The sequence below is a fragment of the Furipterus horrens genome, unplaced genomic scaffold, assembly GCF_987537825.1.
Source record: "Furipterus horrens unplaced genomic scaffold, mFurHor1.1.pri manual_scaffold_11, whole genome shotgun sequence".
NCBI lineage: Eukaryota > Metazoa > Chordata > Mammalia > Chiroptera > Furipteridae > Furipterus > Furipterus horrens.
Window position 1 is genome coordinate 70,465,812 of NW_028327181.1, and position 25,637 is coordinate 70,491,448.

Genomic DNA, 25,637 nt, shown 5'->3' on the forward strand with positions numbered 1-25,637 from the left:
GGGGAAAAACAACTATTAAGCAACCTAAGATCACAAGGCAAGTTTGTGGCCAGTTTGAGTTCTAAGTTGATTCAAAACAGGAAGCATTTTACTGGAAAAGAAAAAAAGACTGAAAATCAATTTGCAACTCACCTTTTAGACCCGAATTTGTTTCTGCCCTCCCCCACCCCGCCAAAAGCCTAAGTGAGGGGAGATATTATAATGTATGTTTTGATCAAGTAGAGGGAAAACGGCCTTCTCTGAAAGAAACGTCCATTCGTGGTTGGATTTTACAGGGTCTTCATGTTTCAGTTTAAAGTATCAAGACCTCATAATCCCACTTAGCAGCCAATGACGGCAGGAAAAGGGAAGTAGGTGGCCTTAAGATCGTGGAAACCTCATTGATCAGCAGTTCTCCAAATCATACACTTTGCACAACTGCTTCTGCCTAGTTGTAGAAGGAGCACCCTTCTACAAAAGGAAGAAGGGAGCATCAGACCACCCAGAGCTAAAAAAGCGTGTAGAATAAGCCCTTTCAATAAAAAAATAAAAGAACAACAAATTACCAAGGAACGTTCAAAAGCACAGGGGGAAAGAGATTTGCTCTAAAAAGCGCGAACGCATTAACAGACCCTCAGCCCTGGAGAGAGAAGGAGGCACCGGTCACTGATACATACATCTTTTGCCGGAACCTACCTGTACTGAGGCCCAGAAGCAGCAGCAGTAGGACCTGAACGAGACAAAACCGTGGCGGTGGTTCCATGACGAACACCATGCCGCAGCATCAGCAACAGGCGGGAGCCAGTGCCCAACCACGTGACTGAGGCAGGCGGAGCCTGGACTGGACGGCGGGGGTGGGGTCTAGGGCCTGGGGCGGGGTGGGTGGGGGAGGGGCGGGGCCCTGGGCGGAATGGAGGCGGAGCCTGCACGGTGAGGCGACTGGCAATGTCCGAGGCGCCCTCTGCCGGGAAGGTCAACAAAGACCCTTGCAACGGCTGGGTGGAAAGAGGGGGTGGTTCTGCCTGGCCCACCACATCGTTCTTTGCTGTTTGGGGCACAGAGGAGAAAGGAAGAGACGTTTAATGCATTTGACTTCAGTTGTGTGACAGGACTGAGACGCTACAGAGAAATAACCATGAGGACTGTCTTTCCTGCCCTGCCCATCTCTTCCTTCCCCAACAAAACGCCTGGCATTTCAAACACTGCTGCATATGTCCCATATCAGACGATGCCTGACTCAACTGGTCCTTGAAAAGTATGGGATTCCCCTTTCAAGATTTTTTAAAATTATTTTTTTTATAAAGATACATATATTATGGACATTTTGGAAATTTGAAAAATGTTAGATGCTACATAACCGTTGTTTACATTTGGGATTTTTTCCCCTCCAGTTTTTTACTTCATCTTTTTTATACAATAATACAAATTTTTGTTGTTGTTTTTTTCCCTTGAAACTTTGTCATCAGCATTATTCTGTGTTGTTAACAGTATCTTCACAACAGTTACTTTATTTATCTTATTTTTTGCGATCAGATAAGATTTTAGTACAGTATATTATGCTCAAAAATTAACAAATATTTTCTATCATTTCTCTGAAAGATGCAACACTGCATTTTCTTACATAATATTGTAAATTTCTGTGGGAAGGTTGCTAACCCAGAAGCCCTGTTGACTTTGGGTAAAGTACACCTCTTAAACTGCTTAAAATAAATATCAAAACAAAACAAAACAAAACAAGACTTGATCTGTTTTGGGGTGAGAACAAGAGGGGTCCAAAAAGATATTCGATTCCTGGAGCTTCAAACTGAAAAAAGGGATGAGATGCTGTTTGTCACATACTTTTTCATCCAAGTTGCTTCCATTTGAAGAACTAAGAAAACACTACATTCCATATTGTATCCTTTTTGATAATTCTATAAAACTTAGGTTTGACATAACTGTAGTGTTGAATATGGTCGGGGACTCTGAGATTAAGTCCAGCAAGCAGGATGAGTGGCCAGCTATGCACGGAGGGCTGTGGCTCGCTCAGGCCATCAACAATTGTTCACAGCCCTCCGTTTCTTTTATTGGGTTGCAGAAAAAATGTTTTAAAAGTAAAACTAAATAGAAACTAAAAAGGCCTACATGGTAACAAACATTCTTCCCACTAAGAGGGATAAACATTAACCTATAGAGCTACAGAGCAAAGCAGTAAATTACAAAGGTCCAAGGGTCTGTTCCACATCCGATATAGTTGCTAGGAGAGAGGAGAGACTAATTTTCAAGCTTCTTTGTTCTTGGAGACTTGTAAACCGGCCACCAAGAATTGTATGCGGGTAAGGGTCCAAGGGTCTGCACCACATCCAATGTTATCACTATGGGAAAGGAGGCTTAGGTCTTCAGCCCTCTTTGTTCCCTTGATTCTGTGACTCAGCCACCAGGAACCGCGTGCAGCCTCTGGCATTGGCAAGACTCGCTTGCAAATTCTTGCAAGCTGAGGTCACAGGACACCTGGGCAGGGGGGGGCCGCTTGCACGCCCCCCGGCAGAGGGCTTGTGAGTTTCGCCTACACATAACAGCATAAGGATATATGCTATAGAGTAGCTAAATCACTACACAAAATGTCTGTCCAGTGCCCAAAGAGAGGGTTTCGTTTCCTAAAGCTCTGTACACTGCAGCAATTGCTGCACCTGTCAAGATTCCAGCAGTAAATTCTGGCCAAGATGGAGGCCTAGACAGACATGCTGCATCTCCCTCCACAAGTAAGAAGGAATATAAATGCCTCAAAACTAGAGACAACCAGAAGTTCCAGAACATCAAGCTGCATGGAAGTCCAGCAAACAAAGATATAAAGAAGAAATACTCATCCAGACAGGTGGGGGTGGTGGATGCAGGGCAGAGAGGATGAGGTGTGGTAGTGGTGGCAGCAGGCTGGCGAAAGAGCAATCACACATTTTAAAAAGTCGGGAGGGACACCTGGGGAGTGCTTTCAGTACCAGCCCAGGCTGCGCAGCTCATAGTCCCAGAGCCAGGGAAAATGAAGCCTCATTGCTTCTGACTGTGAAAACCAGTGGGGGTTGGGGTGGAGGAAGAAACTGCTGGTCTCTCAGTAAAATCCACCTTTTTAAAGGATCCCCGTGGTCCTAGAACGTCTGCAGACCAACATACTCTGGGAACGACGGCCAGGGCAGCAGCTAGAGGGGCGCCAGTTCCATACAGAAGTGCCTGCAAAAGGGGCGAGTGCTGAGCAGGCGACATTGTTTCCTCTCAGACCCCTCCCCCACACACAGTGCCAAAACGTGGTGAAACAGGATGGCCCTACATTGATGAATACCTAAGGCTCCGCCCTTTACAACGTAACAAGTGCAACAGCTCTACCTAAGACACAGAGGCAAACAAACACAGGAACCTGTCAAGATGAGGAGACAACTTCCAGCCAAGATGGAGATGTAGACAGACATGCTGCATCTCCCTCCACAACTAAGAAGGAGTACAGCTGCCTCGGGACTGGAAACAACCAGAAGTTCCAGAAAATAGAACTGCATGGAAGTCTAACAAACAAGGATGTAAGGAAGAAATACTCATCCAGACAGGTAGGAGGGGCGGAGCTGGGGCGGAAAGGACACGCTGTGGTGGTAGCAGCAACAGCGGCAGTGGCAGGCTGGTGGAGAGTGCAGTTACACATTTTAAAAAATCAGGAGGGACACCTGGGGAGTGTTCCCAGCTCCTCACCAGACCACCCAGCTCATGGTCCCAGCACCGGGGAAAATCAAGCCTCATTACTTTTGACTGTGCAAACCAGTGGGGGTTGGGGTGGAGGAAGAAACTGCCAGTCTCTCAGCAGAGTCCACTTGCTTAAAGGGCCCCCACAGTCCTGGAATGTCTGCAGACCCATCCACTCTGAGAATGACGGCCAGGGCAACAGCTAGAAAGGCACCAGTCCCATACAGAAGTGGGAGAAGTACCTGGAAAACGGGCAAGTGCTCGGCAAGCGGCATTTTTCATTCTCAGACCCCTCCCCCACATACAGTGCCACAACATGGTGAACCAGGTTGCCATGTACTGACGAGTCTCTAAGGCTCCGCCCCTTAAACATAACAGGAAGCAACAGATCGACCTTAGACACAGAGGCAAACACACACAGGAGACTTCTGGCCAAGATGGAGGCCTAGACAGACATGCTGCGTCTCCCTCCACAACTAAGAAGGAATACAACTACTGCAAAACCAGAAATAACCAGAAGTTCCAGAAAATAAATGGAAGTCCAACATGTGAAGTTATATGGAAGTGGTGCTCATCCGGTCGGGTAGGAGGGGTGAAGCCGGAGTGGAGAGGTCAAGCTGTGCTGGTGGCGTCAGCAGTGGCTGCGACAGCGGCAGGATGCGGTAAGCACAGACACTTCTATTTAAGGGAAGGCAAGAAGTGCCTGGGGAGCACCCGCGGCTGTAGACCAGACCCGTCAGCTTGTGATTCCAATGCCAGGGAGGTCAGACCCCCATTGCCTTGGACTGTGAGGCCCGAGGGGTTGGGGATGGAGGAGGAGGCTCCCAGTCTCTCAGTGGAGAGTGAACGGCAGGGATCCATCTTGAACCCCCACCCCCAGAGAAAATGCTACAACATGGTGAGAGGGTCCCCCGGTTGTGACAAGTGCACAGGGCACCGCCCCCTATAGTGTAGGGGGTGTGACAGCCCTGCCCAGGAGGCAAAGGTAAACACAAAATGGTCAGGATGGCACAAATCATGATAGAGATCCCAGTCACGCAGCTGACCAGACAGCAAATAGCTAATCAAACAAAGCAGGAGATAGGAAATCTTTCTGAGGCACAGTTCAGAGCTTTGGTTATAAGAATGCATACAGACCTAACAGCAGATCTTAAACAAGACGGGGAAGGAATGAAGGCTAGTCCTGCTGAAATGAACAAAAACACACACAAAACTGGTGGTGAGGGAAAGAAAACCAGGGATCAAATCAACAAATCAGAACAGAGGGAAGGAACAAACAGTCAACCATTGCAGAAAGAGGAAACAAAAAGTGAGGAAAATGAGGAGAGGCTCAGAAACCTCTGGGATAGCTATAAGCGGGCCAACATCCAAATCACAGGATTGCCAGAAGGTGAAGAAGAAGAACTAGAAACTGAAAAATAATGTGAAAAAATAATGAAGCAGAACTTCCCTAACTTGGGGAACGAAATAGACTTACAGGTCCAGGAAGCACAAAGAGTTCCAAAAACAATGGACCCAGGGAGAACCACAGCAAGACACATTATAATCAAAATGTCAAAAATTAAGGATAAAGAGAGAATCTTAAAAGCAGCAAGAGAGAAGAAGAGAATTACGTACAAAGGGGTCCCAGTAAGACTATCAGCTGATTTCTCAAAGGAGACTCTGCAGGCAAGAAGGGACTGGCAAGAAATATTCAAAGTACTGAAAAACAAAAACCTACACCACAATTACTCTATCCAGAGGTGCTGTCATTCAGAATAGAAGGGCAGAAAAAGTGCTTCCAGGACAAAGTGAAACTGAAGGAGTTCATCAGATTCAAACCACTGTTATATGAAATGTTAAAGGGACTGTTTAGGAGAAAGAGGATCAAAACTATGAACATTAAATGAAAACTGTATCACAACAACCAACGACAGAAGCTAGGGAACCAAAACGAAGGCAAACTAAGTAGGCAATGAGAGTGGAAAGAGAATTATAGGTATGGAGAACATTTTAGGGGGAGGTCAGCAGGGAGGGGTAAGGGGGAAAGGGAGGAAGGTGGTACAGGAATTAAGAAGCATAGTAGGAGAAAGTGGAGTAGACAGGAAGACGCTGAGAAGAACTATATGCACACCAATGGACATGGATAAGGAGTGGGGAACAACTGGATGGAGGGGAGTCACTGGGTGGAGGGGAACAAAGGGAAAAGAAGTTGGGACAACTGTAACAGCATAATCAATAAAGCATATTTGAAAAAAAGAAAAAGATCAGGAGACAGAGAAGTCTCACCCAAAAGAGGGAACAGATCAAGGTCCAGTGGGAGCACTAAGCGACGAGGAGATAGCCAACCTAACAGACGGGGAGATAGCCAATGTAACAGACACAGAGTTCAAAACACTGGTGATAAAGATGCTCACAGGCTTGACAGATATACTTGAGTATGGCAGATGGGTAAGGGAAGAAGTGAAGGCTATGCTAAATGAAACAAGAAAACCCACACAAAACCAATGGTGAAGGGAAGGAAACTGGGTTAAAACCAATGATTGGGAACATAAGGAAGAAAACAACAGTCAACCAGTACAGAATGAGGAAACAACAATTAAAAAAATTAAGAAGAGGTTTAGAAACCTCTGGGACAACTTTAAACATACCAACAGCTGAATCATAGGGGTGCCAGAAAGTGAAGAGGAAGAGCAGGAAATTGAAAGCTTATGTGAAAAAAGGATGAAAAAAACCTTCCCACATTTGGTGAAGGAAATAGACATACAAGTCCAGGAAGCACAGAGGGTCCCAAAGAAGCTAGACCCAAGGAGGACCACACCAAGACACATCAAAATTAAAATGCCAAAGGTTAAAGATAAAGAGAGAATCTTAAAAGCAGCAAGAGAAAAGCAGAGAGTTACCTACAAAAAGGTGCCTATAAGACTTTCAGCTGATTTCTCAAAAGAAACTTTGCAGGCAAGAAGGGACTGGCAAGAAGTATTCAATGTGATCAAAAGCAAGAATCTACAACCAAGATCACTCTATCCAGCAAAGCTATCATTTAGAATGGAAGGGCAGATGAAGTGCTTCCCAGACAAGGTAAAGCTAAAGGAGTTCATCATCACCAAACCCTTATTATATAAAATGTCAAAGGGACTTACTTAAGAAAAAGAAGGTCAACACTATGAACATTAAAATGACAACAAACTCACAACTATCAACAACTGAATCTAAAAAATAAAAACAAAATCCAACTAAGCAAACCAGAATAGGAACAGAATCATAGGTACGGGGATCATTTGGAGGGTTATAAGCTGGAAGGAGGAAGGAGGAGAAATGGTGAAATGGTGCAGGGACTAAGAAGCATAATTGGTTGATACAAAATAAACAGGGGGAAGTTAAGAATAATATAGGAAAGGGTGAAGCTAAAGAACTTATATGCATGACCCATGGACATGAACTAAGGGGGTGGGATTGCTGGAGGGAATGGGGGTACAGGGTGGAGGGGAGCAAAGGGAAAAAATTGGGGCTACTGTAACAACATAATCAATAAAATATACTTAAAAAAAAAAAAAAGATTCCAGCAGTAATTGGTCCTAGGATGCTTGCCATGCCTGAGGGTGAAGAGGACCAGTAATCCAGCTAATACAGAAAGTAAGAGAGTGGACACCAGTGGCCACAGGAACACACCATAGAACACCTCTGGGAAGGAGCAGAAAGAAGTGGAGTTGGGCACAATGTTCCATTGCCCACCAAGCCTGAGCTTCAGGCTGAAGATCTACTGCAGGACCCTGAATGACCCCCACTGCTGCTGCTCCCCTGGTGTTCCGCTCTCCTTCACAAGAGTCATTTTAAATAGGGTATTGAGGGTTTTGGAAGGGGAAGAAAGAAAAACGATGACAGATGTTTTGTGTGTGTCTAAAGGTTGGGTTTATCTTAGGGTGTATTGAGTAACACAACTCACAGAGGTAGGAAATAAGAATAAGCAGGGGCTGTATGATGGTCAGGTTATATGAGGGGGGAGCCCCCCAAATTGAAATTTATTTATAAAAAGTTGTGTATTTATTCTTACATGTTTAAACATCAGCCACCTTCAAAGTGCTCTCCATTTGATACAATACACCTATCGAGGCTTTTTTCCACTGTTCAAAACAGTTTCTGAACTTGTTGATCTTGATACCTGTTAGCGTTTCTGTTCTTTTTTGTTTCACCTCTTCCACATAGGCAAAATGTTTCCCTTTGAGGACTCTTTCATCCAGGGAAACAAACAAACAAAATGTCGCTGGGGGCAAGATCGGGTGAACAGAGAAGTTGGGGCACAGAGGCCATGCTGCTTTTGGTCAAAAACTGCTGAACACTCAGCACGGTGTGGGCCAGTGCACTCGTAAATCACCCATCATGAAATGGGCAAATGTGTTGAAAGAGTCTTCAAAAAAAAAAAAAAAAATTCAGTGAAGCTGATGGCAGCTTCTCTCCACAACAACACCGGCTGGTACACTGATATAGCAACTACAAGGGCTCATCCTCCAGAAGACAATTCTGGTTTTTTTGGGTCCCCCCTCGTACTTCTAAATATTGAATGCTATTTCAAAAGTACATGATGAGCCCTGGCCAGGTGGCTCAGTTGGTTGGAGCATTGTCCTGTACACCGAAAGGCTGTGGGTTTGATCCCTGGTCAGGCACCTACGGGAGGCAACCTACTGATGCTTCTCTCTTACACTGATGTTTCTCTCCCTTTCTTTTTCTCTCTCTCTCTCTCTTTCTCCCTTTCTCTGTCTCTAAAATCAATAATAAAAAAGTTCACGATGAAAAACACAAAATAGGAAGACAAAGTACATGTGACAAGGTTGCTCCCTGTCCTGTTCCCCTTCCTATACCTCCCCTGCTCTGCCCCTCATACATGGACAAATGTTTTTATTTAAAATTTTTTTTTATTATCTAATATGCTTTATTGATTATGCTGTTACAGTTGTCCCAACTTCTTTTCCCTTTGTTCCCCTCCACCCAGTGATCCCCATCCCTCCAATTGTCCTCCCCCCCTTGCACTAAGTCCATGCCCATTGGTTGTGCATATAGTTCTTCTCAACATCTTCCTGTCTACTCCACTCCCTCCTACTATGCGTCTTAATTCCTGTACCACCTTCCTCCCTTTCCCCCCTCCCACCTCCCCACTTCCCTGCTGACCTCCCCCCATAATGTTTCCCCTACCTATAATTCTTTTCCCACTCTCATTGCCTACTTAGTTTGCCTTTGTTTTGGTTCCCTAGCTTCTGTCGTTGGTTGTTGTGATACGGTTTTCATTTTAATGTTCATAGTTTTGATCCTCTTTCTCCTAAACAGTCCCTTTAACATTTCATATAACAGTGGTTTGAATCTGATGAACTCCTTCAGTTTTACTTTGTCCTGGAAGCACTTTTTCTGCCCTTCTATTCTGAATGACAGCACCTCTGGATAGAGTAATTGTGGTTGTAGGTTTTTGTTTTTCAGTACTTTGAATATTTCTTGCCAGTCCCTTCTTGCCTGCAGAGTCTCCTTTGAGAAATCAGCTGATAGTCTTACTGGGACCCCTTTGTACGTAATTCTCTTCTTCTCTCTTGCTGCTTTTAAGATTCTCTCTTTATCCTTAATTTTTGACATTTTGATTATAATGTGTCTTGCTGTGGTTCTCCCTGGGTCCATTGTTTTTGGAACTCTCTGTGCTTCCTGGACTTGTAAGTCTATTTCGTTCCCCAAGTTAGGGAAGTTCTGCTTCATTATTTTTTCACATTATTTTTCAGTTTCTAGTTCTTCTTCTTCACCTTCTGGCAATCCTATGATTTGGATGTTGGCCCGCTTATAGCTGTCCCAGAGGTTTCTGAGCCTCTCCTCATTTTCCTCACTTTTTGTTTCCTCTTTCTGCAATGGTTGACTGTTTGTTCCTTCCCTCTGTTCTGATTTGTTGATTTGATCCCTGGTTTTCTTTCCCTCACCACCAGTTTTGTGTGTGTTTTTGTTCATTTCAGCAGGACTAGCCTTCATTCCTTCCCCATCTTGTTTAAGATCTGCTGTTAGGTCTGTATGCATTCTTATAACCAAAGCTCTGAACTGTGCCTCAGAAGGATTTTTTACCTCCTGCTTTGTTCGATTAGCTATTTGCTGTCTGGTCAACTGCGTGACTGGGATCTCTATCATGATTTGTGCCATCCTTACCGTTTTGTGTTTACCTTTGCTTCCTGGGCAGGGCTGTCACACCTCCTATGCGATAGGGGGTGGAGCCCCATGAACTTGTCTCAAGTGGGTGACCCTTCTCACCACCCTGTGGTGTTTTGTGTGGGCCTGAGGGTCCAAAATGGCTTCCTGCCATTCTCTCTCTGCTGAGAGACTGGGAGCTTCCTCCTCCATCCCCACGCCCTCCGGGCCTCACAGTCTGAGGCAATGGGGGTCTGCATTCCCTGGTGTTGGAATCGAGAGCTGATGGGTTTGTTCTGCAGCCAGAGGTGCTCCCCAGACGCTTCTCATCTCCCCTTATATACCGGTGTCTGTGCTTACCGCCATCCCGCTGCCGTCCCACTGCTGTAGCTGCAGCTGCGGCAGCCAGCACAACTTGACCCCTCCGCCCTGGCTTCGCCCCTCCTACCCATCCGGACGAGCACCATTTGTTTACAACTTCATAACTTGGACTTCCATGTAGCTTTATTTTCTGGAACTTCTGGTTATTTCTGGTTTTGTGGTAGTTGTACTTCTTCTTAGTTGTGGAAGTTGACAGAGCGTGTCAGTCTAGGCCTCCATCTTGGCCAGAAGTCTCCTGTGTGTGTTTGCCTCTGTCCTTGGATGGATGTTTTTTATCTGAAGCCTTGTGAAATGGCAGAATCCTGTGAGTGAAGGGAGAGGGCACTGAGATTTGGGTTAGAGAACAGAAATAGGTAATCAGCTTAACTTGGGTGGTCCAAAACGCATAAAATACCATAAAGTCCGTAAAATGTATACTATTGTATCTATTTTCTAAGCCAATATAATTCCCAGGGTGGAGGTTTTTGACCTTATGAGCAAAGGCTAACTAAGTTAGGGAACCCCCAAAATGTTCTTGTAACACTAGAATCATCAAGCAATGAATCACTTATGGTGGCTATAGGTGTTGAGAAGTGTGGTGTGTGACAATGTGTAAATGCCCTATAAATCTGCATTATAACATAGCCTTCAACATTAGATGGTCTTTTGTTAGGGCAAAGACCACATTTCCCTTTTTCGTTAGAGCTTATATTCATAGGCCCTGAACCAAACACACACACACACACCTGAAAACAGGTAAAAGCTGATAATTGTAATAGCAAATTAAGAAAAATACGTTATTGATTTCTTGAGGTTAAGAGATGAGTGCTGGGAGTATAGATCATCAGCTAAGGTAACAAAATTGCTAAACTGTGCTGCATAGGACTATGAGAAGAATTTCTTTTGTTCCTAGGAGAGGAAAGAGTATAGATAGATGAAAAGAAGGGCCGCTGTGTAGAGAGAAAGACCAACCAAAGATTCAAGGCTGAAATGCCAGAAGAAATTTCTCTGATGAGGAAGTGGGTATAGAAGATTAAAAGGTGATGCTTGTGGTTTAATTTGAACTCGCTTATATTTCTGTGATGTAAACCTGTCCTCTTCAGGGCAGGTCAAAAACATAATAGGACTTAAGAGGAGCCAATAGGATCGGAAGAAAGCTACTGGGAACTCATCTAAAAACTGTACTTGTAAAAATTATTTTTTAATTTAATGTTTTGGGGACACGGGAAGCGTTTGAGAAACTGATGGAGACTGGTTGAGAGCTCCTTAAAGGCTGGTCAAGTGAGTTCTGGGTGCAGATGGCGTTGCATAGCTGTCTTCTCCGTGTGCATTTTCACATCACTTTCCCTGTGTGCGTGTCTTTCTCTGTGCACTCACATGTGCCTTTTTACCTTCATGGAACCTTCTCACACCTATCCTAACCCCTGCACCTGGCTAATTCTTGTTGACCCTGTCAGTTTACATGTCCCTTCCCAGGGAAGCCTTTTGCAACACCGCAGACTTGACTGCAAGGTATCAGTCGCTTACTGGTGCTGTGACCTTGGGGAAGTTACTTAAACTTTCTGAAATTTTTTCTTTTTAATCTTCAAAATGGGAATAATAATAGTTCATAATTCATAGCTTTGTCATGAAAACTAAAGGAGCTAATGTGTGGGAGGAGAATGGAAATTCAAATGATGTAAATTTTGTGATTTAGAGGTTAATAAGAGGGCTTATTTTTGTATTTTAACGTGGACAGTGGTAGGTTTAAACTGCTAAGGTATTTAAATTCTACTGGATACATTTAAGAGAATGACTAATTTTTTTAACGTTAATATTTACAATACACTAGGAATGACATCTTTTACAACCTTTCATGATGAGAAATTTTGTCAACTAAATATAGGGAGTTTTTTAGAAGTTCTTTTGCGTATACAAGCTAACATCTTAGAAGACGACTGCTGAGGACTGCTTTATCAGAGAATTTCTCCAGAGAGTTCCCTAAATTCGCACACTACATAGTGCTCAGCAGAGAAGTAAAATGATTTTATTTATACATCCTCTTCCCTAGCCGTGCCGTGTACAGATTTGAATCGTAACAACCTCGCCCCCCGTTGCCCTTCACGAAGTCTGTAGTAGCCACTTGCCACCAAAAGGTGGCACACGGCAGAAGGCTCCATGGGCGGGCCGCCTGACCACGCCTCTCAGCAGCGGTGTGGCGTCTCTCGGCTTCCGTAGAGCATCGAGCAAGATGGCAGCCTCCGAGACGGTTAGGCTACGGCTTCAGTTTGATTACCCACCGCCAGCCACCCCGCACTGCACGGACTTCTGGCTTCTGGCTGACTTGAACAGATGCCGAGTAGTTACGGATCTCATTAGTCTCATTCGCCAGCGCTTCGGCTTCAGTTCTGGGGCTCCCCTAGGTCTCTACTTAGAGGGGGGGCTCTTGCCCCACGGCGAGAGCGCCCGTCTGGTACGAGACAACGATTGCCTCAGGTGCGTGCGGAGCGGGCGTGGGGTGTGGTGGGGGGGGTGTGGGCCGGGGATGTGCCCGGGGGTGCCTCAGGCCTTCGCAGACCGCGAGTAGGAGGTGGGGTGCGTGGGAATGGGGTGGGACTCTGAAACCGCACGTTCATGATCCGCAGAGATTCTAGTTAGTCAGTTATGAGGCTAAGGAATCTGTACGGTAACGGGCATCCTTCCCCGGATGCTTCTGATGGAGGTAGTGAGTGAAGCAAACTTGGAAGAACTCTGATTTTCGTGTGTGGGCACGATGTAGCAGCGCTCATTCAGCCTGGCACCGTGTTCCGTGCGCACGATGCAGAGGTGCCCGGGACTCGGCCATCCCCTGGCGGCTCGCAGGGTCGGGTGCGAGAGATCCAGGCAAACACAGGAACAGTCGTGTTCTCTTCGTGACGTCGCAGCTTGTGCAGCCTCAGTACCCCTGCGATATCCCCTGAGACTTCTGATGGGTGTCATTCTGGGTCTGCTCACCTGGGTGTTTTGTGGTTCACTTGAATAGGTATTTGGGACCTTTTGGATTGTGAGCTGGGGAACAAAAGTTTTAAATAGGCCTTTGGGAATTTAAAAAATGATGCTGAGATGCTGTCGAGGAGCAGTTGTGGTATAAATTACCCACGTGTGGTTGATTTGTCTCAATAAAATGAATTCGTATCTTGAACAAATTTACTCAGGGCTTTTTAAAATCGTCACCCGAGGGTATATTTATTGATGTGAGAGAGAGAGAGATAGAGACAGAGACAGACACATCGATGTGAGCGAGAAACGTCTCTCAGTTTTCTCCTTTGTGCGCCCTGGCGGGGGGGATCGAACCCGCAACACTAGGAATCCAACCCGAAACCTCTTGTTGCACGCGAGGACGCTTCAACCAACTAAGCAACCCAGCCAGGGTTCAGAGCTTCTTTTTAAAGCTTTAGCTGCACTGAAACAATTCTAGAGTTGCGAACCAGGCTACTTCTTTTTGCTTGCCCTTTGTTGAATATTCTTTTCCCCAGAGCACGTCATATTCATAAGATTTCTTCTGAACAGCAGGGAATTTAATTACTCCATGTTTGAGGTAACGATAGTGGCAGAAGAAGGATTTGAACCCTACAATCACTTTGGCCTTGGCAGCCAGTGTGAGTGGGAGGTGTCAGGCAGGGCAAATGGGCACATCTGTGTTTTTTAATGATAGAATCCTAGAAGTGAAATTGCAGATTTAAAGGGAATACCTTGCCCATCTTCCTTCCTTCCTTCCTTCCTTCCTTCCTTCCTTCCCTCCTTCCCTCCTCTCTCTCTCCCCTCTCTTTCTTTCTAGATTTTATTAATTTATCTTTAGAGAGAGGAGAGAAAGGGAGAAAGACAGAGAGAAACATGGATGTGGGAGAGAAAAAGTAATTGGTTGCCTCTCCCGTGTCCCCAGCCAGGCACTTGTCTCGCAGCCCAGGTTGTGTCCTGACTGGGAGTCGAACCTGCCACCTTTTGGTTTGTGGGACAACACCCAACCCTCTGAGCCACACCAGCCAGGACGGGAATACTTTGTTTTTTGATAATAGTACCCAGTTTGCCCTGTAAAGAGTTTGAATGAACAGTGGAGGTTCTGTTTTAAAAATGCCTTGGAATCAAATCCCTTCCATCACTAATTACAAGGTAATTCATTTCTTTATAAAAGGACAGCTACAGATGTTGTTTGATCCAGGTGAAGAAGTGAACATTGCCAGGGAAAGTGTATACCCTGAAAGGAACGGTAACTGAGCGGGCACAGGTGAACCGTTTCTCATTCTCCAGATAGCATTTTGTCTCTCATCTTAACATAGTCCATACCGAAATTATCCTCTTCAGGAATATCAGGTAGTGAGGCTGCAGCGATCACTGGCCATACTTTCATGCCAAGTGCGCACAGATCCATTGTCTACAGAGTGAGGACGTGATGCCCAGAGTGGCTTTTGAAGCACAAGGGGTTGCAAGTTCCTCCGAATGGCAGGGGTCCTGCGTGTACTAAATGCAGCACATGCTGTGCTCCAGTGATTGTAATAAACCACGTTGACAGAAAGTCTTGCAGCCATTTTCAAAGTTGATGGAAAGTTTGGTTCTAGTTGGTTGTCTCAGAATTGAAACTTGAATCAAAACAAATGGATCAAGAATAACAAGGAACAATCAGATATGCTGGAAGTTCCCCAGGAGTTCTTAGAGTCACAGGATGCCAAGCTAGCTTTTGGCACTTTAAGGAATACTTCCTGGCTGCTCTATGCTCACATTTACAGCTGGGAAAAGAGGGTAATATGTTTGTGACTTAAGTTCCTGGTCTTTCAGAGTTATATTTATCCCTTTATTCTGTTCATGATATCAGTAGGTTTTACCTTGATTTGTACGTGTCTGTATATTTGTGTAGCTTGAGGATAACTGAGGACCTTTTTCAACTACTACATTAAGATAAATCTACAGGATTACTATATCTTTAAAATATAGAATGCTTATAATATGTCTTATTATTCACCTACTGTACTTCATTTTCAATTATGATTGTTCACATCTTTCCCTGGTCACTGAAAAAAAAAAAAAAACATTGATGGGATATATAGCTAGATGTAAATGTATTGAAAGTGTAAGTGGGTTTTTAGCAGGCATTTTTGAGTATCCACTGTGTATTTGACATTGGGGACACTCGGCTCTCCATCATTGGGCTGCACATGTTAGACAGCTGTTTCCAGTTAATGAAGGAACAGAATTCCTTTCCTATAGTGAAGTAATTTTTGGTGTGTGTATTATGGTTCTCCAGAAAACAGAAGCCAATAGGAGATAATATAGATATAAATATATAAATATAGATATGAGACTTATTATAAGGAATTGGCTCAGTTTACGGAGGCTGAGAGGTCCCAAGATCTGAAGTTGGCAAGCTGGAGACCTAGGAAAGCTAATAATGTAGTTCCAGTCCAAGTTCAAAGGCCTGAGAACCAAGAGAATTGACAGTGTATATTCCAGTCCTAGTTTGAGTCCTAAGGCAGGAGAAGATCCATGTTTCAGCTCAAAGATACTTAGGCAGAGAGAGTGAATTCTCCCTAGTTCAGCCTTTTATTCTATTCAGGCTTTCATTGGATTGGGGAGGCCCACTCACTTTGGGAAGGGCAATATGCTATACTCAGTCTGCTCATTCAAATGTTAACCTCACCCAGAAACACCTCATGGATACACTCAGAACAATGTTGAACCAAGTATCTAGGCACCCCATGGCCCAGTCAAGTTGACATACAATTAATAATAACAAAATGTTATGGAATTTTATGATGACTGTCACTAGCCCAGAGAACGTAAATTGCTCAGTACTTTCCCAAATTTAAACAAAATAATAAAATCTGATTTAAAAAAGCAGACCATGTTTAAAAACAAAATGAATACTTGGCATTATCCGTTTGGGGTTGGCAACATAATAGAGAGGAAAGATTGTGAAGTTAGACAAACTGGTTTGAATCCCATTTCAGCTATTTATTAGGTATGGACCTTGGGCAGGTTACTTGTCTGAACACTCTAATTTTGTGATTTGTTTTAAAATGAAAGATACCTACTTCATGGTGGTATTTAGAGAAAATGTATAGAAAATGTTTGGCACATAGTAGATAGTCAATAAATAAAATTAGTCACTTGAAAGTTGACCATAAGTGATGCCATATAAGCCATTTTGTCCAAGCAAGTCTTTTTGTCCTTAAATGATTTGATGTTTTTTTTCATTGACAGATAGCAGTGACAGTTTGCATTCATCTCAGTATTTATGATGACATCCTGGAAACGTAGTTACTCACTAGTTTTCTGTCTTGTTCTTTTGATAGAGTAAAGTTAGAAGAGAGAGAAGTTGCTGAGAATCCGGTAACAATCAGTAACGGTGATGGTACTCATTTCTTACCTAGAAAAGCAAAGAAGCGGTCATTTAAGTTGGAAGAGGATGAAGAAACTGATTGTAGAAATTCAAAGAAGCATTGGAAGAGGCAAGAGAACAACAACGAGAGCACCTTGGATCTAGAACCAAAAGCTGACACAGATCAGAGTGTGAGGAAAAAAATCAAGAGGAAAAATAAAGCCACATGTGACGTAGTAGATGAGGATGATGAAGAGACCAAAAAAAAGTCACCAAAGAAAAAGGAGAAATGTGTATATAGAAAACAGACCAAGAGTCCCAAGTCTCCTAAAGCACAGACAGTGAAAGGACGGGCCATCCAGACGTGCAGTCCTCCAAAAGGCTCTCCTGCTAGAAACAGCCTTGTTAAAGCCAAAAGGAAAGGGGGCGTGGACATTCGTGCAAAAGATAGTCCCAGTTCCTCCTCTGAGTCTGAGTCTTTTCAAGAATCAACCAGCAATGGTCTCAACAATGTCAACTTGGAGGTCAGAAAGTCCTCAGAGAAAATATCAGCTGCAGTATCAAAGGAAGGGTCCTCTATAAAAAAGACAACTGCAAGCAAAGTAGCCACAAAAACTGGCTTTAACTCTATCCCCATCAAGGACAAGACAGCCAGAACATCACCATCTAGTTCAGACTCTGGTTCCGAGTCAGATGACCAATGCGTGATGCCAAAGAGCCCCCTGGACAAGGCGGGAGATCTCTTAAAGACCGTAGGTCTGTTTGCAGGAAGAAGTTGTCCAGGTCCGGGGCCGTCATTAGAGACTCCAAATGCTACTGGATGGAAGCACAGTGACTCAAATGGTGGCCGACAGGCCCCTGGTCCTCCTCCCAATGTGACTCTCCCCCCTGGTTTGGGAAGAGGTTGGGGTAGAGGAGAGGACCTTCTTTCTCATAAGGGAGTTAGGGGTCGGGGCATGCGGGGGAGAGGTCGAGGACGAGGTCTTGCTATTCCTGGTGTTTTAAATAGAAACACTGACTATCAGAAGCAGCAGCATTTAAATGAGATGGTAACAAATACGTCTACTATTATCCAGGCAAGTAGTCTTCATTGTGAGTTTACCACTTCCCTTTTCCCCACTTAGCGTGTCTGAAGTTGCTATCATGGGTTCATGTTTTCTCCCCAGTAACAAAGTCACATGACTCATATATGTTTTTCAGAATCCAGTAGAAACACACAAGAAGGACTACAGTCTGTTACCACTGTTAGCAGCCGCCCCCCAAGTTGGAGAAAAGATTGCATTTAAGGTATATTTTTAAACAACAACAATTACAGCATAAAGATTATCCCCTTTCCAAATAAATTTACTCATTAGCAGTATGTATACATATGTACGAGTGTATTTACATATACATATGTATGTATATATATGTGTATGTGTGTATACATGTACACACAAACCCTTCCTGCCCAGATCATATCTTTCATGTTCTCATGCCTAGCATATGATAGGTGCCCAGTAATTGTTTTCTAAATGGAAAAAAATAGCTTAGCCTGCTGTCTGGAACATAGCAAGTGCTCAGTAACAGAATGCTATGCATATCACCCCTCCCCTGCCCCCCACCCCTTGAAATCCCTGTTAGCTGCAGGTTCATGGTCTGGCTCTGCGTGTTTTCTCAGAGATGGAGGAAAGGAGCCATAGAGCTTGTATATTTGTGGACTTTTTCTTTCTTTTATTTATTTTTTTAGCTTTTGGAATTAACATCCGATTATTCTCCTGATGTCTCAGACTACAAGGTAAGACATTTTATTTAAAAATAATTGTCAGGTCCTGGCTGATATGGCTCAGTGGATTGAGCGTGGCTTGCAAACCAAAAGGTCACTGGCTCTGTTCCTAGCCAGGGTACATGTCTGGGGCAGTCCCCAGATGGGGGTGTGCACCAAAGCAACTGATCAATGTTTCTCTCCCCCTCTTTCTCCCTCCCTTCTCCTCTCTCTAAAATAAAGTCTTTAAAAAAGAAAAAAAGAAGTACTTAAAAAATTGTCAGTATATTTAAGAAGCTGAAGTCATATTTAATATTGCTATTATGGATAATGCAGATTTTTTTGAGTAAATAATGACATAAAGTAGAAAATGAAAGCATTACCAAACTGTAAACTTTTTAATAGCATTACTGTGAAATCTCCCAGTGTTATTTTCCTTACATTTGGGAAGAATATAGAATGAGAATGATGAATTTCATTTTTCTGTTACTCATTTTTTACCTAATCAGCTTAGACACACAGACTTAAAATTTGAGTACCCTTCCCTCATGATCTTAAACTTTGAAAGAAAATAATAAATAGCTCTCAGCCAGAAAATTTGATTGTTTTCATCATAGGAATATATTTTATATATTTATGAATTATTATTGCTTAATATAGTCTAATATTGTTTCTTTTGCATTATTAGTTAACCACACAATTCACAAACACCCTTGAAATTTACTCACTTAATATCTGTTTGGGACTTCCTACTGGCATATGAGCTTTATCACAGTTCAGTAAAAACAACTCAGTCAGTGGGATTCAGAATTACACGTTTCCTTCTCTTTTTCACCTATTCAGCATTTTGTTGACAACCTGGTTAAAACCCATACTTTCTTATTTTGATGTAATATACAGAATGTAAGTTAATTTTTTAAAGGTAATACTTGGTAATTTTAATTCAGTATTAAAGATGAAGTACAGAGATTTGATTTAATCTGAGTTCATACCTTGGAAGACTTTAAAAATCTCAGAGCTTTTAGTCAAAAGTAAACTAGAAGAAGAATCAGTTCCCGACAGGATTAGGTGGATTTGTTCTGGGTATTGGGTGTTTTATCATATTTTTCATCTTCTCAGCCCCTTACTATAGATCACCATATAATTTATCATCTAAATCAGGATACCTGTGATTGGAAAGGATTAATATTATATTGATAATTATACTAGAAGGAGATGTAAATGGACCTGTCTTAGACCAATGAGGATATTTTTGTCACCCTACATAAATAATTTAATTCTGTGATATACGAGGAAATGAAAATAAATATAGAATTGATACATCCCACAACCTCTACAAACTGTGATTCTAGATGATAATAACTTTTTAAAATTTACATTAAGGTGATGATGGTCATCATAGGCGTTACCTTGGAAAGCCATTTGCTTACTTATTTCCCAGTAGTTTTAGAACTTTTTTGAAATTGCTCTCAAAACCATTTTGAGAGAGAAAGTTGGTCCCACTCTTTTGCTTTGACCACAAGTGCTGTTACCCTGCTTGATTGCTGGCTTTATTCACTAAGCTTGCCTTCAAAAGTCAAATCTCTCTTCAGAGTGTAGTCTCAGCCCAGCTGACACAGTCACGTTTGTACCCATAGGATTTTAGTGTATGGAGGTGACTGAGTGACTACACAGAATTAAATACTACTGAAAGAGAGGAATTTACTACTTACAGTTCCCAAGAGGAGGGGCAGTGCCACACGCTGCAGAGCTGGGGGGCACCTGGGTGTGGTTAGGGGGCAGAGCAGGAGTGGGGAGAAAGCCTAGGCCAGTGCCTTCCTGGGGGCTCCTGGGGACGGGCACAGCAGGGCACAGGGAACAGGTTCGGACTGGCTAGTTTCAGTGATGCACAGGCTTTGGTCTGTTGGGGCCCTTCATAGCTGTGTGGTACCTGACCCTGGGGTGATTAAGGTCGGGGGAAATATTGGCTTGGTATCTGGGAGTTTCATTTCCCCTATGTGCTGATTTATTATAAAATTTTTTTATTGAGACAAATTTTACATAAGATAAAAGTCACCACTTTAATGAATTTAAAGTGTTCAATTCAGTGGTTTAAGTATATTCGTAATGTTCCGTGTGTTGATTTTTGACTTGGACTTTTATTTTTGAAAGGAAGGAAGAATATTAAGCCACAATCCAGAGACCCAGCAAGTAGATATAGAAATTCTTTCATCTTTACCTGGTGAGTCTTCTGGAAAAGCATTTCAAATTTTGGTCTTTTCGCATCTGCATTTGTTTCTAAGTAGCTGTGTACACAAGAGCGGCTGTCTTCGTCGTCGTCCTTGTCCTTTAGTGATACACCCACACGACATTTACAAAATGGATAATTGAAATAGGGAATTGGTCAACAAAGATGAAGGCACAACAGAGAAGCAAAGAAGTGACATCCTAATCAAGTTTAAGTGACGTTATAGAAGAAATAGCTAACTATGGGTGTGTGATACTGTGGTTTATATGGATTTCTTGACATAAATGAGAAAGATAGTTATGATGAGAGGGATGAAGGTGTCCAAAAAGTGATAGCAAAAAATTTCCCAGGATTGTGAACAAGAAACAGAAACTCTGAGTAGTTTCATGACATTAAAAGCTAAAAGGATAAAATATTGAAAGCTGATCCAAACTTAGAAATGAGTATGACAATTCTGCGAGGCATAGAAAAGATTCTCACTCTGTATTGTTGCCCAACAAGGCAAGTGCTGTTCAAACTACCCTCGATAAGATTCTTACAAAGAAATAGAACACTCAATTCTCAGTGTTTCTAATGTTTTAAATTACAGTGTACTTCATAAATATTAGTTTTACTTCTTTTCCTTTCCTTATACAGTAAAAGTTTTAATGTTTTGTTAAAAATTTTTTAAAGATCATGAAACAGTCATAATTTTTCCTATTGATTATTAAGATTGTTTTGTGTGACTTCAGCTTGCATGGTCTCTTCTGTGGTCCACACTACTGTGCAGAGTGAGGACTGCTGTGTTACCAAGTAGTAGGCATGTGTCATTTCTGAGGACAAAACAAGATGTAAGAATTTTGCAGAATTCAGATTACCTTCCCTTGTGGAAATGCATCAATGATCTTTTAAGATTATCTTGTGGTTGTACATTCTTTTCGGCGAGTACTAGTGATAGTGTACGAAGCTCATTCCTTTTCGATGAAGGAAAGAGCATTTCTGATAAATGGCCAAGGAGCTCCTGTCTGCTGGCGCAGGATTTTCACAGAGTCTCCTGCCACGGAACCCTCTGTGTTGGCCTGTGTGTACCCAGCCCCCATGTCAATGGACAGTTTGTTTGTGGTGGTTTTTTTCTGATGATACAAATTCCTTGTAGAGGAACATTCTCATTACTGGGAAGTGACTTCCTGTCTTTCCTCCCTACCGTCTGATTTCAGCCGTGAAAGAACCTGGGAAGTTTGATTTGGTTTATCACAATGAAAACGGAGCTGAGGTCGTGGAGTACGCTGTGACACAGGAGAAAAAGGTGGGTGCGCTTCTCCTCTCAGGGTCGCGTATCGTTCATTCTCTCTCAGCTGGTCACTGGTGGTCTGTCTGGAAGGAGACACTGCAGCTTCCTGAACTGCCTATGTTAAAATCATAAAGGTTCTGGGTCGTGGGGACGTCTGTCCTGTCTACAGGGTGGCATATCAATGCCAAGTGTCAAATTAGGGCACCATCTTGTACCTCAAAGAGCCCACATGACAAGATGTGCAGATAACACAATCTTAGAGTCTAGGGTTGCATAAAATAGTAGTATATAAGGTTGTATAAGGGTTTCAGTAGAAAAAACTAGCATATTTTAAGTTTTTTATTGATGTACTGATTCAGAAAAGTACATATAAGCTTGAATGATTTTCACAGATGAACATACTCATGTAATCAATCCCAGATCAAGAACATTAATATCCCCTTCTGGAAATTTCTATCATGTCTTCTTGTAGTCATTGCTGTCCTCAGATGTTACCCCAATTCTGACTTAAAATAGCATAGGTAGCTTCAAGAATGACATGAAATGATGATTCTGTCTTTTAATTGTTTAAATTCTTAAATTGCTGTTTTAGGGAGTATATGTTTTAGAGCTTTGTAGGCAGCCAGACTAGTTGCTGGCAATGGGTAGCTCCTCAGGCTATGGCAGCGTTAGAGTAAATAGACTTTATGTGTAAGAAAATGCTTCCCTTTAAGGTGTGAATATTTGAAATGTTATGGATATTATTGTGTTAGTTTCAGAGTTGCAAATCACACTTTATCTGAAATGTAGAAACCCTAACCCAACTTTTCGCTTTCATTTGTCTCTAAGGTACCTGATGCTCTTAGAGATTTATTCCAAAAACACGTTTTTAAGGTTTGTGGTAGGATCAGCAAATTTGGCCCAGTATTCAGTACTTCCTTATTTGCAGTGTATTTAGTCTTTTTTGTTGTTGTTGTTGTTGAAATGTTTTCTTGGAAACTGTTGGAAAATTAAACCTTGGAGGCTTTCTTCTCTATGTCTTTTTGAAACAGGCCTGAAGCAGAGCCTATAATTATCTTTTTTTGACACTAGATGGCCCTCATCATTCATCCACAGGGCCAAGTGCTAGAGTTTGCTTTATCTTAGTAAAATACGAATTACCTCCTATTTCAGGCAGCATAGCATAAGGACTACAGAGCTGCACGAAAAGGCATCAACAGCCTGGGAGTAACCCCTCTGGGCCACATCTGCCTCCCCAGAGGTCTGCAGGCTGCCCATCCTTGAAGCTTGCTTGTTGGGCAAGTCCTTCTGAACCTTTGTAACCAGCTACCCCTCCCTCCACCCCACCCCCACAACCCCTGCTCTAAAAGAAGGATGAAATATGCTTAATATAAAATTTAGCTGCATTTGAGGTAAACAAGTTTTTATACCCTAATTAAACTTAGTTTATTAGGACTCAAATTATTCCAGGTCTTCAACCATTCTGCACAAATGGAAATTTACTTGGCTGAAGTTTTTAACTGACTAAGACCTATATGACCTCAAAATGAAATCTCTAAACTGAATATTTTGTATTTTTCCTCAGATCACTGTTTTTTGGAGAGAGTTGATTGATCCAAGACTAATTGTTGGGTCTTCGAATAACACATCAAGTACAGAGCTTGCCTGAGTGTAACGTCCGCACCTCATAGTTCATAAACGCCTTGTTTGTGAAAGTGACTATCACCTGAACTTAAAAGAAAAAGATTTGAAAGTTGTATGCATTTTTTTTTTGTTATCTTCTCTTTACTGCATAGGACAAAATATCTACCTCATCATTTAAAATACATGGGTGTGTTGCTTTTCTAGAACTTTTTTTTCAGGTTTAATTTTAGTGACAAAAATTTAAAATATGACATTCCCTGTAGGCATCATTATATACAAGTATGTATGGTTTCTTGTCTTTTTTATTTTATTTTTTGACCATCAAGTAGCCATTGTCGGAAGCAGTTTGTAAATACCAAGATTAAGAAAGTGCTGCATATCTTGTCTCAGTAAGGTTTATTAAGTAACATTGTAAAACATGAAAGCATGTTACTTGACCTAATTTTTTACATTTGAGTTCTATTAACATTGGAACATCTTACAAATTTCAAGTAGTTTATGCTTGTAATTGTCAAGAATTAACAAATAGTTGGGTTCGTCGCAGGCAGTGAGTTGGTGAAATCCTTTCACATTTTTCTCAGCTTTAAAGTGAAGGGTGCTTCGGCCCGTGTAGAGCAGTGAACATAGGCCTGCTGTGTGTGCCTGGGGAAGAACTGTTCCACTTGGGTGAGAGGATTTACTATGAATTCAGGCCAGGGATGTGTTATCTTGCTACAAAATCTCAAGCACCTGGCTGAGTGTGCTGGAGGGAGGAGGATCTTGAACAGAAACTTTCTTTCCTGTTATTACTCAACATGAAGCTAAAAATGACTAAATATATACTGTGAACGTTGCTTCTTTTAACAACAAAAGATCAGATCCCTCCTTCAGCTTTGCAGATTTTAAAATAAAATCATATTGAAATGAACTTCCATGCTGAGTCATTATATTTAGTTGAGTATTGCAAATCACCGTGTTGTTATTGCTTTACAATAATGCGAGAGATTCAAGTTTTCTGGAATAAGGAATTGCAAAGTTTAGTCAAATGAAGTTTGTTAGATTTGGGAGCTCTTGGACCAGGGAAGATGCTGTCCAATTTTAATTTGCATGACATGATGTATATCAAAATGTGGATTTACTGATTTGTAATGAGAAGTATTACTCCAGAATGATGGGATCTCGGCACTGGGGTTCTTATGCAGCAAACTTTCCAGGGTTTGGAAAACAAGATAACTAGCAAATGCCAGCAGGTACATAAAAAAAATGCTCAGCATCACCTGTTGTCAGGGAAATGCAAATTAAAACCTTAGTGAGGTATTACCTCACATCTGTTAGAATGGCTTTTATCAAAAAGGCATGAAATAACGAACAGTGAGGGTGTGGAGAAAAGGGAACCCTTGTGCACTGTTTACCATGGAATACAATGTGGAGCTTCCGCAAAATATTATAACTAAGTGACCCAGTCATTCCACTTCTGTGTATTTATTTGAAGAAAACGAAAACACTAACTTGAAAATATACATGGACCCCATGTTTATTGCAGCATTATTTACAATAGCCAAGATACAGAAACAACCTAAGTGTCTATCAATGGGTGAATGGATTTAAAAAAATGGTTGTATATGTATATAGTTATTATTATTCAGCCATTAAAGAATGACATTTTGCCATTTGCAACTCTATGGGTGGAGGTTGAGGGCATTATGCTGAGTGAAATAAGAGAATGACAAATACCATATGGTCTGACTTATATGTGGAAGCTAAAAAGTGAAAGCAAAATAACCCGAACTCACACAGAGACTGCATTGGTGGTTGCCAGGGAAATGAGGTGCTGGCCTGGGCAAAGGGTAAAGGGTCAAAAGTACAAACCTACAGTTATAAATAAATAGGTCGTAGGGATGTAATTACAGCCTGGTGACTGCAGATAATAGTACTGTATTTCATATTTGAGAGTTGCTAAGGGAGTAGGTCATAAAAGTTATAAGAAAAAAATGTGTAAGTAAGTGTGGTGACATGTTAACTAGACTTATTGTGATCATTTTGCACTGTATACAAATATCAGTTATGTTGTATACCTGAAGGTAATATAATGTAATGTGTCAGTTATACCTAAAAAAAAAAAAAAGTTAACTAGTAAACATCAACTCAACCAAAGGGAAGTGTTGACTTCAGGGTATGTTTTCTTCAAATTATAACTAGATTATGAGTCACCTTTTCCCTCTATAGTGGTGTTTTTTAAACTATGAATAGCAGTCTATTAGAAGGGTCATTTTAGGGTGTCATGACCTGCCTT

General features: G+C 42.2%; 2 protein-coding genes across 2 annotated transcripts in view; one reads left to right on the top strand and one right to left on the bottom strand.

The window, feature by feature from the left end:
- The window catches only part of SCPEP1 (serine carboxypeptidase 1), a 29,549-nt gene extending 28,748 nt beyond the window's left edge, over positions 1–801 (bottom strand). Inside the window, exon 1 of the mRNA XM_090291438.1 lies at positions 676–801. Within this exon, the coding sequence (XP_090147564.1) occupies positions 676–754 (79 nt within the window). The 5' untranslated portion in view covers positions 755–801. The remainder of the gene's footprint in view (positions 1–675) is intronic.
- Positions 802–12,392: 11,591 nt separating this feature from the next.
- Positions 12,393–23,948, top strand: COIL (coilin). The gene is made up of 7 exons (XM_090292542.1): positions 12,393–12,645; positions 16,476–17,577; positions 17,702–17,788; positions 18,231–18,278; positions 20,397–20,466; positions 21,669–21,757; positions 23,307–23,948. Exons 1-7 carry the CDS (start codon positions 12,401–12,403, stop codon positions 23,388–23,390), a joined length of 1,725 nt encoding a protein of 574 aa, XP_090148668.1. The 5' UTR covers positions 12,393–12,400; the 3' UTR covers positions 23,391–23,948.
- Positions 23,949–25,637: the final 1,689 nt, after the last annotated feature.

Excerpts from the sequence above, each read along its gene's own strand:
- COIL (XM_090292542.1), top strand. The coding sequence starts at position 12,401 with ATGGCAGCCTCCGAGACGGTTAGGCTACGGCTTCAGTTTGATTACCCA. Across the intron at positions 17,789-18,230 it reads GAGAAAAGATTGCATTTAAG|CTTTTGGAATTAACATCCGA; the intron begins GTATATTTTTAA and ends TTATTTTTTTAG. Across the intron at positions 21,758-23,306 it reads CTGTGACACAGGAGAAAAAG|ATCACTGTTTTTTGGAGAGA; the intron begins GTGGGTGCGCTT and ends ATTTTTCCTCAG.